Source organism: Pholis gunnellus (genome assembly GCF_910591455.1).
Source record: "Pholis gunnellus genome assembly, chromosome: 22".
Taxonomy (NCBI): domain Eukaryota; kingdom Metazoa; phylum Chordata; class Actinopteri; order Perciformes; family Pholidae; genus Pholis; species Pholis gunnellus.
In genome coordinates, this window is record NC_136549.1 from 2,052,505 (window position 1) to 2,073,130 (window position 20,626).

General features: G+C 43.8%; 1 protein-coding gene across 2 annotated transcripts; it reads right to left on the reverse strand.

Moving 5' to 3' along the window:
- Nucleotides 1–8,663: 8,663 nt before the first annotated feature.
- net1 (neuroepithelial cell transforming 1) lies at nucleotides 8,664–15,714 on the reverse strand. 2 transcript variants are annotated; one of them, XM_079184066.1, is made up of 9 exons: nucleotides 15,441–15,714; nucleotides 12,796–12,903; nucleotides 12,510–12,674; nucleotides 11,949–12,011; nucleotides 11,546–11,719; nucleotides 11,181–11,438; nucleotides 10,921–11,091; nucleotides 10,520–10,706; nucleotides 8,664–10,423 (listed from the first exon to the last, which is right to left on the reverse strand). In XM_079184066.1, the coding sequence occupies exons 1-9, from the start codon at nucleotides 15,531–15,533 to the stop codon at nucleotides 9,969–9,971; spliced, it is 1,674 nt and encodes a 557-aa protein (XP_079040192.1). In that variant the 5' UTR covers nucleotides 15,534–15,714; the 3' UTR covers nucleotides 8,664–9,968. The 2 variants fall into 2 exon arrangements, with proteins under 2 accessions (XP_079040192.1, XP_079040193.1); XM_079184067.1 differs by lacking the exon at nucleotides 15,441–15,714 and adding an exon at nucleotides 13,043–15,417.
- Nucleotides 15,715–20,626: the final 4,912 nt, after the last annotated feature.

Genomic DNA, 20,626 nt, shown 5'->3' on the forward strand with positions numbered 1-20,626 from the left:
TTATTGGAAAGGCGCTAGACGTAAGATGCAAGTGGTGTATCGTAATCTCACGTACCCCCTGGAGTGCCTTCACGTACCCCCAGGGGTACACGTACCCCCATTTGAGAACCACTGGTCTGTTTGACTCTAAATGGACCATCATTTACTAAATGAACATCATGCTGTATTGAAGAAGACTTGAAACTAGAGATTGAGACCATAAACTCATGTTTACAATGTTTACTGAGGTAATAAATCAAGAGAGAAGTAGAGTCATTTTCTCATAGACTTCTATACAACCAGAGGAGTCGCCCCCTGGTGGACACTAGAGAGAATGCAAGTTTAAGACACTTCTGCATTGGCTTCACTTTTCAGATAATTATTATTAATTAGCTGGAGTATCATTATAGTTAATATTTCCTTACACAAAAAATGTAGGTCAATTTTCATTTCACATTACAGTACCTGTAAATTACATTTCTGAGCTTACACCTGCACGAGTCCCTGCAGTTATGTGTATACCAGGAAGCAAAGGAAAAGAAACCGGAGACGGTAAAGTCACAAAAACAACACAAAACCTCCAGGGCAGGATTTCAGTCAAGTCTATGCTCTGTCCTCTCTCCCTGATTCTAACACCACTTTGGACAACTGGCAAACACGGGCGGGGGGGATATGTATCAGGCAGAGGGATCAGTGTTGAACTGAGCTCGTCATTATGATAATCAACCCCTGTTTTGGTTATAGATCTCAGACTGTTTTTTTTGTGGGGGGGGACCACACAGCTCAGAGGAAGTGCCTCTGGGGGGTACAATCTCACAGATTTCCTCCTGGGTTGAAGTGCTCACACGCGGATCTGTGTGGTCTGGAGGCTCGGTATCTCGTACGCATCTGTGAGCTCAGCTCCAGGTTTTCCACTCATACCGCTTGATGTTTTGTCTGTGGAATTATATTATTAAGAAGAGTGACAGATGGTTCCTTTTAAACACCGCATTCCCTTCCCTCATGACTTCTTTAAGGTGGAATGAACTTTGTGTCTTTTTTTTCTACTCTTACCCTTTTTATTTATGCCATAGGTCTTCACAGTCTTTGCTGTGCTTCTGTGTCACCCTCTCTAATATATTTCAATGCAACAATGTAAACGTATTATACAGCTGCGTTCAAAGCATGTAATGACAGCTTGAAGCCGAAAAATTTGAATGTAAATCTTACAAGCGCGTGTTATGTTTGGACTCTGCACAAAGGAATTGGTGAAATCATAGAAGATTTAAAAAGTAGAATAGAATTTATCACAGTCATATATTACTGTAAACTTTAGGAAGAATGAGAGTGAGATTTCTTTAAGATAAGAGCCTCTTGCCAAAACAATGTTTTAGCGCTGAGATGTCGTGTGTACAGATGGAGCTGTCACTCAAAACAGATGGATTATTGTCCAAATCCCTCTTTTATGAAGCTGTGTCCTCTTGGCCCTTATCTTATATGTACAAAGCTTGCTCTAATATGAACGCACACACGTTCTCAGAGGCCTTACATAATGTCTTCATGCTGATGTGAACATTGTGTTCACACCTTCGTGAGAGGCAGCTCCTGCCAAGATGATGCAAACGGCAACCTGTAATTAGATTTGACGCCAAGTGTTTGACGCCTTGTGATTATGTAATACATTCATATCATGTCAAAAGAATAGGTCAAGTGTAATGAGAATAAATGCTCACATACATGACGTTTGTACACAGATCAGTGATTGTACAGTATAGTTTTCTTTGCTTTTCAGTGCAGGCTGGTCTCATCCAGCATTCGTAGCTATACCTACGAAAAATAACGCACCGTAATCCGTGGGTATCCCACGAAATCAATACTATTCACGAACCAGGAAGTATAAAGACTGCAAAATTGCAAACAGGGTGGGCCAACAAAGAGCAATCTTTGAGCCAGGACACTGCTATTCGTTTCCCGTGTGAAATGATAAGTCAAAGTTGATTTATTCATGTAACTTAAATATTTATTATTTTATATTAGTTATTTTAACCCAAGCAACGATCTTTTCCTAAACCTAACTCAGTAGTTTTGTTGTCTAAACTTAACTGAGCTGTTTCCTGTGAAAACAAAAGTTTATTTTGAAAAGACCATATGTGGTAACAGGAGGGAATTGACACATTTAGCTGACTTTCGCAGGAAAACACACGAAAAATGAGGAGTAACTTTTGGTTCGATATCCTACGGATTGTTCTATGAGGATACATTGATCAGTCATTCCCTGTGACCTTATACCAAGGCCGCTTTTAAAAAGACCAGTCAACGACAGGAAAATGCTTTTTGTGAGTTTTTTCCTTATTCAATGCGACGGTGACAGAGGATGTTGTATGTTGTACAGATGGTAAAGCCCTCTGAGGTACATTTGTGATATTGAGCTATATGATTAAAATGTTAGTGAAAATCAGTCACCCCCTGGCTCTCGCTTCACATTCACCATACATCAGAGGGATATTGATCTTCTCAGCTGACTCTGCAAGAAAGTGAATAAAACAGCTGCAGTAGACCAGCAACTTCTTGCAAGATTTTTTTAATGCAGAAACTCCATCTACTGTAGTAATTCACTGACTATGAAGAAGTACCTCATACGACCACACTTCAAATAATCCAAACTATTCCTTGAAGGGAAGTCCAAGTCAATACAAGTCTCTGAATGCCGACCATTACCAAGGATAATTCCAGTTTATTAAGACTTGGCTCCTCTTTTTGTAGTTCTGGCCATCATCTCTAACGGTTATAATAACATTGTGCTCACTCAAGTGATTGCTGAGATCTGGAAAGATGGCTATCACTTACATCACTACAATGGAGTTTGACAGGACAAGAAACCCAAGCAGTCAAGCATTTAGACGGGCTGTAAACATGGCAACAGTGTAGTCAGATTATCTCAACCAGGGAAGTGGTGGAATGTAATTTAGTCCATTTACTCAAGTACTGTACAAAACAATAAAAAGGTAAAATTACAGCCAAAATGAGTAGTCACTTAAGAGATTGACAGAGATGCAACTACTTTCTATCATATGTTTTCTCTTGTTACAATGGCCTCAAATGTGAGGATTTTCTGATTTTCTTTTTAATTATTTTGTATTTATCTGTAATTTCGAGGTTTGGGCTTTTGTTGGAAAAAGAATTGTTACAGCATCTCGTTATTTTCACAAACCAAACAGTCAATCGATTAATGGAGGAAATAATCAGCAGATGAATCCATAATGACATGTAAAATCCTGTTTTTACATTAATGCATGAGTTATAATAATCTATTGATATAGAGGGGACATTTTTCTACATTGAGTGCTTCAACTTTGAATACTTGAATACTAGGTCCTGATTATACTTACATGCTTTTTCTAAGTAACATTTGCTGATTGGCTCATTTGCGCTGAGCTATCATACGGCAGAGTTTCATAACCCTAACTATTACCTGGGAATGTTGCTGCTTTAATTCCCACTGGAGCCATGAAAATAATACTAATGGAGATCGTACTGACACGGGTCCTGAGCCAGGAAGTTGCCGGAGCGTCTCACATGGAAACTGAACTGTGGCTCCCGATGCAGAAATGGAAAACTGCAGGACCATTTATGGGTTGTGGTGCGGCGGGAAATGGGCTCTCAGTGCAATCAGAGATAATCTAAGATTCTCAGGTTCCTCAGGGGTTTCAGCTAATCTCCTCTCGAAACATTTGGAGGCTTGGACGGGGACGGGGACGGGGACGGGGACGGGGACGGGGACGGGGACGGGGACGGGGACGGGGACGGGGACGGGGGGGGGGGGGGGGGAACAATCCTGTGAGAGATTTTAAAACAAAGCGCTCACCCTCAGAGCATTCATACCTGATGGAGTGAGTCAGTCTGGTGAGGCAAGCAAGGAGGATGCCAGGCCGGCTATTTTAGACTTCGCCTGATCTGTTCGTGAATGCGTGATATGCGGAGAGGATTCCTGTTTGATAGCTCTGGTGACTGAGTGAAAAGCTACATCAAAGTGGAGGCATTCCTCCCCAAATGAAACCGGCATGTGGCTCCCACTCAAAGTAATATGGAGAAATGCACCTCAAGGTGCCTGATAACCATTTTGTTTGTAAGTTATTATATCAGTCCTGGCAGGTCATGTGCCCTCAAAAGCACTGCTGCTTTACCACTGAACTTTACCTCAGCCAATGTCAGCATATAAAGTGATTACTCACTCCCACCGACCCGCAACATGAAAAACACAGGGAAAGTTTGGCATTACAGACGTCCAAGCAAAACTCCCGTTAGCTCAGAGTGAGCAGTCGCCATCTCATACCTCCAAAGCCCTGGGCCTCTCCAGGAGGAAATGAACCAAAGCCTGAGTCTCTAGAACACAGAACTCTACCATTTCACTGAACTTCACACACTTAACATTTGTTGTATTCCTGCACCGCTCTATTCTAAAAATTGTACAATCCTGTGCCTTTTATTCTCAAAGAAGTAGCTTGTTGCTTGTACAGGGAAATGAATAGTACTCTTACCTGTGAAACCTTACAGTTGTGATCTAACAGCATAACCCTGCCCACTATATTAGCAGACACTTTACTGTATGTCACAGGACTGCAGTTTATGAGATAAAGACTTTGGGTTTTGAAACATACTCCTGTAGTAACAGACAGAACAAAATGACACTTTCCGCCCTGCTTTTGTTTTGTGTAAAACATCCCTGAGGGGAATCATTTCCATCATCCTTTTTTTTTTTAAACACATGAATGTTTTAGTGAGCCATTAATTGCTGTCAAAGGCTTTTTTTTTCTCTTTCCCACCATCACATGTCATCTCCCGAGGCGAAAGGAAATCCACGAGACAAAGTGATGCGATTTGTCTGAGAGAGAAGCGCACCGAGCTGACAGCTCCTTTCGGCAGCCTGTGAGCAATGACTGAACAAGTTCTCGATCTGTCAGGAATGAGCAGGGCAGAGTGTATTTTGACATAAACATGGAGTCCTGGTTTTGATGGAGGGGGTGCTGTGAACCCGTTCGACCTTCGCTCGTCCACGGTTGCCCCCGAGCGCTATACTTTGCTGGTCAGATTTGGGTCTTGAGCTCATTGTGTTCCTGGCCTTGGGTGTGGATTTGTTAAACCAATCTGAAAGTTTCATACGCAGGGAGTTTCCAGTGCTTTCTAGCATCAAACCCACCGGGGGGGGGGGGGGGGGGGGGATAAAAGAGACGTTGTTGCGTTTAAGTGATACAGAAGCATTAGAAGACACAGAGAAGCTACACAGCATGTAAGCCTCCATGCTTCTGCATGCTAATCACATAAACAATCCCTCTGTTATACTATCTCCAGCCTGTGTGGGGCTGTGTGGCCTTTTTACCATGCACGGGCCATGAGAAACTGAATTTGTCTCCCACATGGTCCCCCAGTATCGACAGAGGCTCCTCAACAAGTCGCACTGCGTTGTCGTGCTCTATGAAACAGGCGCAGAGGGTGTTTTTTCACCAGATGTTTTACTGACCTTTTTTTTTTCAAAACAGTCCGTGCAGGTCAAACCTCCTCGTCAGTATCCTTCGCTGGCAAGGCCGGCAACGTTCTGTCAGTTTAGACTGGCCTTTGTCCCAGCAACAGCAAACAGCAACGTTTCCGTGTCAATGCAGCAAACTTGTGTTTCTTTACAATCCTTGGTACTGGATAAAGCCGGATTAATATTTATATGATGATATATGATATGATTTATATGATTATTTATGCTTAACATCAATAACTTTTATTAAACTTTCAGCTTTTAATGACTTCAGTATGTCTAAATATAGTTTTGTGTAAAGTGTTGGTGACAGGCTTGACAAAAAAAAAATCACCTTTAAAGTTGACTAGCTAAATCTGATTGACATTAGAATTTCGTCATTCCACCTGATGCATGTAAATCCAATAGTTGCTGTACTTTTACTTTTCTCTTACTCTCACTTTGGTCTCCACTTAATGCCATAGAAAAATATTGGACTTTTTACCTGCTAAATGTTCACCGGCTAGTCGCTAACTGTTTCTGTCTGCTGTTTGGTGCTGGGTAGTGTAGTTTACAGTGGGTTTATCAGAGCTTTTTCATTCAATACTGCTGCCTTCTGCTACTAGAAAGAAGGCTGATGAGTGAACCAAAACAATGAGCTGAACGACGCTAAAACTACAGAGCCTAGGTGTCATGCAGAGTTGGTCATTTTCTGTGGGATTGTCACTATGAACGACCCCTTTAACATTACACATAGTCATTTGACCCATTGTGGATAAAATACAAATTATATATATATATATATATTAGTGCTGGGCAACGATTACAATTTTTTATCACGTTTAATCACATGATTTTTGAAAATACAATTATAATGATTCTGATAATAGATATTCAGCCGGTGTTCAGAACTTTATTTTCATGTGTGTAAGAGATGCAATTTGAAATATAAAACTGCAAACCTATCTATGTCATGTTTTTTTCATGTTTGTTAAATTCTCAGTAGCGATAACTAAATGATATGCTTGTTATACAAATTCCAAACAAAAACACTTTAAAAACTCTAAAAAATAATTTAAATTAATCATTTCTTTTTTTGGTATTTTGGTCAGACACATATGCAACGCTGATTACCGTAATATGTGTGGTATTTGTTATAAATGTACGTTGGTACATAGAGGGTGATAAGAAGCTGTACATGTACATGTATGTATATATATGTATATATATATATATATATATATATATATATACATATATATACTAATATATATATATATATATATATATTAATGAAGCTTTAATTTTCAGTACATGTCCTAAAATGGTAGAAAATTCTGAGAATTAGCTAACCTGGAGCGGACTGTGGTAGATAATACTTAACAAGAAAAAAGAGATATTCACATTACAAAAGATTATAAGAATATTGGTCCAAATTTAGGTGAGTCAAGCATTTCATCACACAATTGGTGTGCAGGTGTTGCTGCATCATTTGGAACATCCACATGAATAAACACAGTTCCTCTTATTCTGAACGCCAACCACAGCGTCTAACACTAATATGGATGTGGGTTTTTTCCAAAAAGTAACTGTTCAGCTCCATTACATTCCATTGACTTCTGCCACTTCAGCAGCTCATCGTCACGTTGGCTAATGTCTGGAATTGTGTGTCACTTCCACATTGTAGTAATGGTGACTGAGTCAGACCAGTCAGGGAAGTTTCTGCATCCTCAATTACATCTGATCCTTTTAGTTGGGAGCATAGAAATATAATACAGAGTAGAACTTACGTTCCCATTCAAATCAACATAGCGACCTCAACCACTTAATTCGCTTGATCATCAACACTTTGCTTCAGCCTACGACACTCAAATAAGCAAGCACTAAGTGATTTTGCATGGATGAGGGGCAAACTAAAATAAAGCTCAATTTAATTTAAGCGTAATGGTTCCTACTCAGTCAGAAGTCTTTGGGTGGTCTCTATAATAATAATCATTGTCTTTTACTTTAAAACCAGAGCTTTTTATTTCCTAAGCTGTGTTGTTTGACTTTCGTCACAGACCTTAGCAGCACTCATCTCACTGACTAATGTTGATGTTCAACTTCCATTAAAGTAAATTGGCAACAGTGCGGAGAGCATGAGCGAATGTTTGAAGAATGCTCTCAGTTTTCTGAGAGGCAGACGTGAGGCCATTACTTGGTGAAAAGGGAAGAAAGTCAGCCTCGCTCCAGCAAAGATGAAATGTTTCACAGTTAAAAAGCTCGGTGAAGGCTGAAATGAAGCCGTCTCTCTTTATTTTCTTCCAAGTTCTCCTTTTCATTACCATGCATCGTCCCTCAGTGGGCTAAAGCCTATGAACTGAGCAGCCCTTTCAGTTTTAATTCCTTTAAACCCAATCTGTTTATTAAGACGTTTGAGAGGCTCTTGTGGACCATTTGTCAGGTCTTCCAAATGTGAATCACAGACCTGACAGAGTGAGGTTCTTCTTTCATTAAGGACTCTATCAACAAATAACGCAGTTCAAACAGGGACCAGGTAGAGATGTCGCAGTTTAAAAAGAACCAACAAATCCTAACTTATTCTTGCACCGCAAATGTTTCTCTTGGCACTTTCATGAAACTGAGTGTTTAGTTAAGAACGCTCACAAATCAATAGACTGTGTCTCCTTTTTTCTGCCTTAATTTGGGAGTCTCTTACAATCAGTGTCATGTGAGTCATACGACCTAGCCCAATGAGGATGTGCGAGCTATTCGGTCTATTTTAAAGTCTACTAAAAGAATAGTTTGACATTTTGAGAAACTGGGAGCTGGTTAGCTTAGTTAAGCATGGAAACTGGGAGCTGGTTAGCTTAGTTAAGCATGGAAACTGGGAGCTGGTTAGCTTAGTTAAGCATGGAAACTGGGAGCTGGTTAGCTTACTTAAGCATGGAAACTGGGAGCTGGTTAGCTTAGTTAAGCATGGAAACTGGGAGCTGGTTAGCTTAGTTAAGCATGGAAACTGGGAGCTGGTTAGCTTAGTTAAGCATGGAAACTGGGAGCTGGTTAGCTTAGTTAAGCATGGAAACTGGGAGCTGGTTAGCTTAGTTAAGCACGGAAACTGGGAGCTGGTTAGCTTAGTTAAACATGGAAACTGGGAGCTGGTTAGCTTAGTTAAACATGGAAACTGGGAGCAAGCAGATGTCATAAAACATGAAACCAAAAGTTCAGTTGCAAATCTTACACAGATCTTTATTGTTCTTTAATTACATACAGTTCGTAGCAATCAAGTTGCTCTTTTCTTTTTCTCATCTTGTTCACACGTACAAAAACCTTCTTTTTCATCTTCCTTCCCCTACGTACTTTTTCCTGTCCATTACACTCGCTTCATTTATACCACCCATCATCTATACGCAAGATATCACATCAACTTATACAGGAAGTTAATGGAGTTAAACACATTGCGATGACAATCTATTTCAGTTCCAAAACAGCTTTTTCCAGCTTCTCTCTTTTCCTTTCAACCTTCCACTGACTTCTCTTATTTCCATCAACCAGTCTTTTATACGTTTAATTGTCTTGTCCCCCAGGACAGGTAAATATGTCCTGCTGCCTCTACTGGTGCACGCAGTGTCCACAACTAAAGCTCCATGCAAGATGCTACACTGAAAAGTGATCCGTTTCATTTTGAAAAGTCAGCTTTTTAAAAACCAACATGGCTCAGTTCAAAATTTTGTTTCAAAACAAAACTCCTGATCTCTTCTCTGATCAGATGATTTGCTACCACTACACCTCGTAGTAATGTTTTTTTTTCAAAGAGAGACTGAAGTCTCATTTGTCACTGGATTTAAATTAATGCCTGCAGTGAATTAAAAAAAAAAAGTGTCCAGGTCCTAACATCTGTCATTAAAGGAATGTATAAAAATAAGACGCGTCTTCTGATTAATCAAAAATCAGACTTTTACAGAGAAATTTGTAGCTTTGTGTAGTACATGTCATCCTTAAGGGGGATTCTCCTCCGTTCTTGCCTGCTAAACATGCTCAAAATTTCAAATAACTTCACCTAAAAGCTAAAACAGTGCTGCTTTATGATACCTAAAAAAATACTACAATAAATCTTAGAATATAAAAATGTAAAACTTTCATTAGCCCATCAAAAAAGGTCTAAAATAATGCTTAAATATCAAATTAATAGTAAACAATAGTAAAGGTTTGAATGCACCACCTCTATCTTCAAGAAATCCACACACTCACAACACACAGATCCATGTGTGAAATGTGTGTTTGCTTCTCATTACGCTTCCCTTTTTAGAGCTGGTGGAAGCCGTGCACGTCTCTCCAGAATACTGTGTCTCTGTGCGGTGCACTTGGATGGAGGGGTAAGGTAAATAGCTGCCGAAGAGGACAGTAACACAGAACACTGTAATAATACGCACGCACGCAGACACACATAAATACAAGTCCCAACATTTATGTACAAAAATAAATCAAAGTGTCCAAACAGGAGTCCATTTTCTCCTTCCACCTCAGTTCACACCATAGTCTCTTTTCTCTTCCCTAAAGAACACAGAGACTTCTTCTCCTTTTTGGTTTTGTGCGTTGAGGGCGAGGACAGCGGCGACGACGATGAAGACGACGTCGTCGTTATAGATGAGGAGGAGGAGCGGGAGGAAGGGGACGTTGTGGTGGGGCTGGGGGTCGTGCTGCTGCACGGCGAGCTGGGGGCGGACTGAGAGGCCGGCTGCAGGCAGTTCTCGTCTGCTTCCTCCATGTGGACGATGGCAGAGACGGAGGACGGCCGGCGCTTGGAGCGGGCATCGTTCGCCGACGGGGAGGGCGTGGAGGGCTCGCTGAGGGGCCGGTGGACGGAAATGGCGCTGCGGAGGCAGTTGAGCCACTGCTGCTTGTGGAAGACGTCGTTGACCTGCAGCGTGTGGGACTGCGCCTGGCTCGGGTCTTGGGAGCGCACGCGGAAAATGTTCTTGGCTGTGGAAGGAAGTGGAAAAAAGTAGAATTAGCAAACTTGAGAGAAGACGATGTATATTCCTACATTAACAGCTATGACTCTGACAAAAGCCTCACCTTTGTCTGCGTTGCTGAAAGCTCCCCTGAAGGAGCCGCCCATTCTGACATCTCCGTCCTGCAGGTCCTCCAACACAAGGTCATGCACTGGGATCGGCTGCCGGTAGACCTGGAAACACTGGCGCTCGTTCCTGGTGACGGGGCGGGTCAGGACCAGCAGCTCAGTGAACAAGAACACATACAGCTTCTGGAGGGAAACAACAAAAACAACCTCAACAATTAAAACCACACATTTGACATGACCACCAATAAAGTTAGCAAAGTGCATACTGGTATGTTTAAATCATTGGAAGTCGGCAAAGCAGGTGGTAATAAGCCTAATTGCCTTATATGGGATGTGAAGCTTGTGATGATGAGTGGAAGAGAAAGCCAAAGGAGCAATGTGTGCGCATTGTGCTCACCGTGCCACTCTTGTTTCGGAGCTCTCCGTGACACAGCAGGCTCTTGCACTGCTCAATGAGAGGGTCTCTCTGCCTGTCGTCCAGATACTCCAGCTTGTCGATGTAGTACCGGCACTCAGACTCTCCCTTCTTCATGTTGATGTCAGACAGCACACCCTGCATGATGGTGATCTGAAGCACACAAGGAATGAGAAAATTAACCTCAGCCACGTTTGTAGATCCACGTCCTGCGTTTGAACAGATCTGGGCCCTCGACTCACCGCTTCCTCCAGACTGGCGGCGTCCGGGTGCTCTGGTGGAGTGTGTCTCAGTATCTCTTTGAGCAGCAGTGGGTACTTGACCAGGCGGGAGCGCGGGATGTCCAGGAAGCTCCACAGGTCCAGCTTCCTGCTGAAGGGCGACTCAAGGCAGCGCTGCAGGAAGTCCTGCACCCGCCGGTCCTGCTTCTTCTGGTCCAGCAGTGCCTTGGCTGCCAGCTGGTTGCTGCAGTAGTCCTTGTAGGTGTTAAGCCGAGGAAGCTGCAGGGGAGACGAGACACTTACTTATGCTGCCTTTCTTACTGGAAACCCAGCCGAACGTCAACAGAATGAAAGGAGGTTGAAGCACTTGGTGACGGGACACTTACCCAGTTTACTACAATCTGTCCGATCTGGCCTACGGTCCCATCGGGCCCCGTGGCTTTGGCAAGCTGCGCCAGGAGGTCCTCGTGCAGAGGGATGTAGGTATCCAGGTTGCCAAAGATGTGAGTGAGCTCCTCCTCTGACATAATGGAGAGCTTCAACATCGGGTCATGGTACGCCTGTGTACAAGAGGAGAGCCAAAACGTCAAATGACAACATCCCATCAGGCAGAGGGGGGGGGGGGGGGGGGGGCCTAAGAATAGCTCATGAAGAGCTGTGAGGGTACAAGAGAAAGACAGAGGAGTAACTCCTGTCTTTTTATAGCTCCTGGCTTGGCTGTGTGGAAGGCCTGCCAGACTTTGATTTAATCGGTTTGCTTAATATGTACTCCATGTTAAAAGTACAAACCTTGCGTGCGAGCTGGAGGTCCTCAATCAGGTCCTGTTCTCCGCGAGACAGCTCAAATATGGCCTGAGGAGGGGGAGGCACAAAAAGATACTTTTCTTTAGTAAAACACATGAATCAGAATGTCATTACATTATCGCAACTGATGGCAATTAGACTAAATGGTAAAACTGCCCTGGTGCAAACAGAGGTCAACTTTGAAATCTATCTGGCTAATCTCTGTGTTTAAAAAAGTTTATGGCTTCTGACAGTTGGCTTAGATGTCTGGCATATGCACCACAAGTTGGGATGTAGGGCTGGTGAGCGCTGGTTTGTTAGCTTGTCAGGTCTATGTGAGCTCACACAGATGGGGAAATAAGCCCGGGATGGCTTTTAGACCCATTTAGACTATCCGACACAAATACTACAGGGATATGTGAAACCTGTATGGTAGACAGGTAGAACTAACCACTGTCTGGATCTCTAACATGGCTCACTCACAACTACACTTCGCCCCTTGGCGTCCCAACCATGCTCTACAATGCACTTGCTGTTCCTTCTGTATGTTCATGTGCTGATTCTCACCTCCTGCCGCTTGATCTCTTTGGTGGAGAAAGTTCCCTTCTGGTGGACGTCTAGGGTCTCCGACCACAGCATGCTGTTCCTTCTTTTGGGCGGCGTGGGGGCTGCTGCCTTGCTGCAAGGCTTCTGGGGCGCGCCCGGCGACTTGCCATCGCCCCGGAAGGAGGCCTGGAGATGGAAAAGAGGAAGGGAGTCAGACAAGTGGAAACCGAGTTGTTTGGTGCAACAAGCAGAGCAGCAAAGAGGTGCGCTTTGAGTTCCCTTTCAGGGGGATGTCTGGGGAGCTTACCTGGATGGTTTGGCCGAAGCGCCGGACGGCCCCATTCTTCACCGGAGAGATGAGGTTGGCTAGCGACGTCACCCTGCCGAGAGGACGGACACGCTTTGTGCTGGGTTCCTGAAGAAGGAGGAGAAAAAAACGGAAGGAGAGATTAGTCAGGCAATTTCATTGTAGTCAAAAGTCAGAACCTTTCATTCTGCTCGCAGCAAGGCAGAGCGAATCGATCGGCAATGCCAACTGAGAGATTTCCACAGACCTCAGCTGTTAAGTGCAGATGCTCCCATGTGACTCCCTTGTGAGAAACCGCATCAAGTCCGGTCATAAATCCTCATTATTGACTGAAATCGGAGTAGCCGGAGCCGAGGTTGAGCAGCAGACAGACTGGCGGACCAGCGGACAGACTGAGGAGGAGGAAGCAGTTCCAGCAGCTGTTGGCTCCATTATGTGAAGAGTCCCAGAGCCAGGCCAGCCCACTGAGCACAAAGACCCTTTCTGGCCACTGATGTAGAAGGGGGTCTGGAGGAATGCCAGGAATGCACGAGACCCTTCTCTCAGCTGTTCAACACCCCTCCCTGCGCACACTCTGCTACTATCTGGCCTGACATCCACTACAGCCCCACTTCTTGAGTGTGGATCTGGTCCATCACTCAAACAGCATGAGATAAACGCTTCCTGATTGCTGCAACTCTTTAACTGCCTTCCCAGGGACACCTTTCCCAGTGTGGCACTGTGTCAGGACTGTTGTGTCATTTGGGGAAAAGGAGCGGCAGCGGTCGTGTCCCCTCTCTCGTGTGCGCACAGTGCGGCGTCGCAGGGGTTGCTGGTCGCTGCGAGTCGAGACAGGCTCTCCAACAGGCCTTGCGTGAGAGCAGAGCTACACCTGGGCCAGGTGAAACTTCCCCTCACTCAGCCCTGAGGCTGGAAGAAAGGAGAGAGCTGCTTGGCCTCATGCCAACAACAACAACAGGCCACAAATCAAAGAGCTGGAGATCTGAGGTAATGATTTCAGCCCACAGAGCCTCTTCAGAAGATGAGACCGTCATAATTAGCATCTCTGAACGTTTGCACTCCCCGCAAAACATTTTTGTATTTTGAGAAATTCACACTAATGAGGGCTTGCTCTCTGAAATCGAGCAAAGCCGTGTGTGTGTGTGTGTGTGTGTTTCTCCTGACTCAGGCCAAATGGGATTTTGCCTTGGCTCAGCGAATCTGGGAAACAGAGCAGCCACTGAGGCTGGGTGCTCTGCGGACACAGCTGTGGAACAGATCCACTCCGTCTGCTGCCGCGGCTGCGGTAGACTCACGGTCTGCTCTGGGTCTCCACATTGAACCAGAGAATCCAGACAGCCTTGAGAACTTAGTGAGCCCTCTAGTGGCAGGGGCCAGCAAAGAGTGACTGCTTTGACTGTGCTCTACATGCAAAGGGGCCCAGACTTCTGGAGAATCTAATATGTGACCTTTTAATAACAGCAGACATCGTAAAAAAAAAACTAGTTATAAGTGGGTGGGGGTCTCCAAAGTCAATATTGGAAACGCGTGTTGGCCATTCTGCACTTCCTGTCTTTTGGGAACCAGCCCCAGAACAACAAAAGGCCACTGGTCCCACTCTTTGTTCATCAGCTGTGAAGTGAAAAAGTGCAGACGGACGGGGAAAGTTGCTATTTCTGGCAGTTTGATCCGGGGACTCTGTTCTCACTTCAGGAAACCAGACGGACCCGGAGTTAGTGCTGCACTTTTGGATAGACATACATGTGCTCCTTAAACTCCTAACCTAAGATTACAACCTCATAAACATCAGGAGATTTTTTTTCCCAGGGATCCCAAAAGAGCTTCCTGTGCTCTCCCTTTGATGTAACCTCGTGTGTGATGTGAGCTCATACCCCAGATGTGTCCCTGGGTTTTACAGCACTGCATGAGTTGAACAGTCAGAATGAAAGGAGTTGAGGTCATCGACAAGTCAGCACAGTGCGTTTAAGCTAAAAGGGCTGTCTCGAGTTTGCAGTTCAGCGGGAACAGAATGAATCGCCTCGCAGAACTTCTGCTTTATCAGGTAGTTTACTGTCAATGAAACCACATCTTCCCTGAAATCTCTTTTCCGAACGAGAACCGTGCAACCCTTTAAAAGGGGAAGGAAGGGGCTGAAGCTGTGACTTTTTATAAGTACACAGAGCACACCTGGGTTTCAACAGCCTTTAACTGCATCAAAGATAACCTGGTTACAGTTCAAAAGCAAAGTAACTCTAGACTGGGTTGTTGACTGAGGGTCGGCCCCCCCCCCCCACTGCTTCACTGTCCCGATCTCTCCCCATATCCCGACTAAGGCTGAGCTGCCTGCTGTGCCGGGATGCATATTTAGGGGGAATACACAACACTGAGGGGGGTCTGTCCGCTATTAACAACTTCCTAGGTGCAGTGTGATCCAATGATTAACATTTCCAGGTTTGGCAGTATCTCAAACATTCAAAGTCCAAAGTCTCATCTTAAAGGCACAATGTGATTGAAAGCACACACAAACATGGTGCGCCCATGCGAGATAAAAACAGGGTTAGGCACTGATTCATTCACAATCTGACACAAAAGGCTCGACTTCATCTTAAGGAGCCGACAAACATTCAGCGAAACCCTCAGGTAACAGTAGAAAGACTGCATCTCACCTCTGACTCTTTGTTGGCTTGGTTCTGGTAGTCTATCACCTGCAGAGTCCGTTTGATAGGCACCAAGCTACCCAGTTCATCGTAAGCCACCATAGCTTTCAATGAAAACACAATATCCTTTTTTTGTTTTTTAATCCTGGCGAGTCAGCTTCAAGTAATCCACATCAGAGAAAGTTGAGTACAATCGAGGGTTGTGTGGGTAAAAAGAAAAAGAAAACCCTTCAATAAATAAATACACCTCCTCTTATAAGCTCTGAAGGCTTCCCTCACACACTCTTTCTAAACTTTGGTCTGAAGCCCAGCAGGGAGGGAGGGCTTTATACCAGGCAGGACAGACAGGGAGGAGCAAGCCTCTGCTCGGCTCTCATGGCTGCAGATGAGGCGGGACCGGGTTTACTTGGAAGTGGGGAGAAGCTGCACGCAGGCTCTGTTGACACTCACAAGTGAAAACAGTTGTGAGAACTTTGTAAGATCACAGGTTAAGCTTACTGCAAAACGGAGTTGACGCAAACAACTCCGATGAGGGCAGGTGAACGTTGGAAAAAGACTGAAGCTTATCTAATAGTATGGGTTTGTCTCAGCGAACTGGGTTAAGGTCTGCAGTGAAGCACGTCGAAAAGATCACTTTATTTATTTTTATTTCTGTGCAAATGTAATAATAATAATAATAATAATAATAATAATAATGCATTTTATTTGTAACGCACTTTTCATTCAGAGAATCTCAAAGTGCCACAGAGCCAGTACATAGTTAAAACATAGTTAAAACAAACTATAATAAAAAACTAGTTTATGTACTTCTGTGAGGGTGAAAAAAGCTTAAACTGTGAGAACTTTATTTGCTGTTGACATTAACACACGGCAGAAACATTGTCGGTAATTGTTTGGTTAGAAGAGAGTTGTAAAAAATGAAGCGACTGATGCTGCAGCTGAACAGCTTTATCCTCAAAGACATGCAATATACAGTATATAACAAAAATCTGGAAACAGGCATGCTAACTCATCAGGGGTGAAAAAAGGTGACAAATGCAAACCTGGGAATGCACTGGCAGCTTTGCTAAACAACAAAACACTGTAGGAACAGTGAACAGACACTTTCCCAAAAGGCAACAGGCAACAATAGGCTATAAACCTAAAAAAAATCTTTTATTTTTGCTATGAAATTGAAAATACCAAAAACACAAAAGAGGCATTATTTTGTCTTGCCTTCTACCAGACTCTAGTATCAGGTACTGAGACCTTTGAAGCTATGAGTCGTTCTGTTTAAACAGACTAATTAACAAACTACAAAGTCATTGTTAGCTAATTATCAAAGCAGCTCTGTTTTTTAAACAGACTGTTGTTGTCAGTCTGATCAGCTGACCTGAGGGAGGTGATCAATTAGAATATCAATGGGGGGGGGAAACCTGTTTATTGAATACCACTGGGGGGGGAGGGGTTGTGTGCAACTGCCACCCATATGTTGATTGGTCTAAGAGTGGGGGAAAGGGCAGCCATTGATCAGTTTCAGTAAAGACAAGAGTTCTGAGGCCAAAATGAAACTCGTGGCTTTTGTTCGTGCATTCGTGCACACACCCTCAGGGGGATTCACCCGGACAGGCGGATGCACACATGCTTGAAGGACGACCACACCTGTAGCCATTACTCTACACGTCCCCCTCCACCCCTACACAGCTGGTGCACAAATGCACGTCAAAAAGTGGAGGTGTTAGATCTGACGGAGCGGCTAATGTGGAAGTGCTGCAAGGCAGAGCATCACAATGTGTGTGTTTTAGGGCAAATGGACAAGCCTGTTCGTGGCTCTACCTCGTCGCCCTGGGTCAATACGCAGGTGTGAACCAGGACAGGGGCTTCATGCTGTTACTGTGTGTACATGTGTGTGTGTGATAGAACACAGATGCTGATGGAGGTGTCTGGATATTGACGCCTTGCTCTTTGTTGACGGTCAGGAGGGGCTCATCACCAACAGAATGGAGAGTATGGGTTACATGACCCGCTTGCACCACCAAAACAAAGTGGAGTGAGATCATAAGTCAAGTGACTTCAGCATCAGATAAAGAATATGTAGGGCTCAAGTGAGAGATAAGACAGCAGAGCTGAAAACTATGCAGACTGAGGAGTCAGAGAGGATCTAATAAAAAAAGTGAATCTGTGTAGTCTGTGCGTGCCTTCAGCAGACAGACGACGCGTGAAGCCCTGCTGTTACTCACTGCTGCATGGGGAGACCTCGGGGCTGAATCAGCTGTGCGTCTGGTCCCGGCGCTATAAAAACTGAACGCGACGTGGCTCGGCCTGCCCGGCCCTCGTAGGCCCCCCCCCAGTCACTCCGAGCTGCAGCTGCAGTGCAGCCGGGATTTACTCTCCATAACACACACACGGCAGTCTGAGTAATGCAGTTTCACCGCCGGCTAACATATGCTGTGCCAGGGACGGACTGGGCCCCGAGGCCTGAGGGGCCGAGCTCAGCTAAACCTTCACATCAGCAGCACAGGGCCGAAATTACAGCTTTTTTTTGGGGGGGGGGGGCGCAGCAGCTCTGTGCAGAGAAACACTGGCGAGTGCGACTGACTTAAAGCAACAAGAGGATGGGTGGAGGTGCTGCTGCCCTCTGCTGCTGCAGGTCAGCAACAGAAACATTTTCCTGCAACAGCTGATCTCTCAAATCTGCCACTTCATTGATGTCACTCTCCTCTATTGCAGAGTGAAAATGAGTCTGGAAATGTCAGTAAGTGTATGCGGTGACTTTTATTCAGACATGGGAGGACTGCTAAAGAAAGAGAAAATGAATGCTTGCGCAATGTGTGGCACGGTGTTTTTCCTGTCTTGGTGTTATTGAAGGAAGAGGAGTGTTTACTGCTCCCTCACAGGCTGCATCAGCTAAAGAGTTTAACTCTTATTTTGAAGCCTTAAAGCTATAGGTAATATACAGTCAGTGCCATAAGTATTTGGACTGTCACACAATTTTTCTAATTTTGCCTCTTTACACGACTCCAATGGATTTGAAATTAAGCAGTCAACATGTGGTTGAAGTGTAGACTTTATTTAAAACTCTCATTGCATCCCAACAGCAATCAATAAATCAAATGCAATGACAAAGAAAGAAAGAAAAAGTTCCATTATCTGTGGCTGTTGCAGGACTTTAAAAAGCCCGTCCAATCATATCATTCGACTACAATATGATTGGACAGGCTACCTGTCTGTATACCTGATCACATTCTGCAAAGCAACAGCTGTGAGTACTAACAGCCATGTTGGTTGTTTACATTCATAATAATAATAATAATAATCAGTTTTGCAGACATTCTCGCTTGATCTAGCAGCTTTTGAAGCTAGTGCTGCTCGCTACTTTCATTGGAAACGAGTTGGCAGCGCTGGGCTGAGTTTTTAGGTTGGATACTTTTTTAAATCTAGCGCTCTCTTGCTAGTTGCCGACCCCAGCTTTAATGAAGCGCGTGGGACACTCGATTCCGATCACAGTACCGTAAGCCGTATTCTCAGATAGCAATATAAGTTTTATAATATCTGACATCTGACTAAGGTTGAAACAGTTTAAAGCTATGACTACAGTATTGAAAAACACAAATGTGTTAACTGTTAGTTTACATAGGACATTATTTTAAACGCTCACAGCGGATGCTATATTTGTGTTGGTAGTAGTTTAACATGCTATAGTGCTGCTAACGTGTAATCTAACATACTTCAGTTATAACATTTTATAGTTACATGTTATTTAAAAAGAGATCAGGTATATAATAATAGTGTAATACTGAAATTGTGATTTTGTCTGAGATGATTATGGTCAATCTCCTTATTTGCTCACATGCTTTATGAAAAGCATTTTGCTGAACAGTCATTTATTTATCCACGCAGTTGGCATGAATTAATGTTTCAAATATATAAAGAGAGACAGCTTGTTTGATTACAATGTGTTGCACAATCTTTTATCAGCACTACAAGAGAATTGTCTTTCTTAGAATGGAAGCATTTGCATTTGTTATGTTTCTCTAAGTTGAATTTTAAAAGAATAAGTATTGAGAGTTATGAAGAAGGAATCCATAACAAAGTAACGTCTGCTTGTAATGTTCAGAGCCACCACCCCGGAGGGTTTAGGAGTACGCTTGGTTCTAAATCAGGCCCTCAGTTAGGGTGCGATTGCGAGATCTTAACTCCTATTAATCCAAGAAGTTTCTGTTCCGAGGGCAAAGAACTATAAATACCTCCGCCCCTCTGTGGCTACAATTAAACAAAGATGAAGTGACGGAAGATGTAGACAGTGATCTAATCAGACAAATGCCTGTAGAAACAATAAAAACCAGACTGACATGCTACGGTTACTCAATACACTGGGTCCTTATGTCAGTGTTCACACACCCAAAGCAGCGCTGGTTGCTACCAAACACAGGCTGGTAACTAAGACTCGCAGTGAAACCGCCAACGCTTTATGATACCGGCAGAGCCTCGGCTGACGGACGTAAACACAAAACCACCGTTTGCCAAGTCCCCGGCACAGACACATATGAACACAGGGGTGTTCTGTAGTCAGGGCACAGGTATATATTCATAGATCCTATGCATATCTTTTTTCCACTAAAAAACATTGTTCAGTCGAAACATGCAGCGTTTACCGTAAAATTAAAGTGGAAATAACTTTGGTTGTCCAGTGGCAACCTTTTCAAGAAATTCTTTCATTTACTGGCAAATTCTTATCATAGAGGGTATTGTTTGCTTTAAAATCCACCCACACACACAGGGAGTCGGGATGGGTTGAACAGTTCCACTGTAAAGTTGGGTGATATGTTGATGTAAACCATGAGGAGTTGATGCAAATTTCTGGCATCTACTAACGTCTTCTTGTTTGGCTCTGAAAAGTTAAGATAAAAAACAATAAATCTGCATACTACTTAACAATGAAAATGATTGCTTCTTGTAGCTGTAATCATAGCAGATCTTACTAAACACTACACAACAAAACTGAGACACTGCTTTCTGAGACCATTCCTTGCAACTCTGACGTTTACTTAACAACTCCATTTGGAGTCGGCGCCAAAGAGCAGCAGTACACCAGCAGCCAAACGGTTAACCGGGGATCTCTGCTATAACGGCCTCGGTGTGGAGGGAGTTCACTGTGCTGCAAGCGGCTCAATTGGAAAAGAAAAGAGAGTCAGAGCAGAACACTGATATGAATC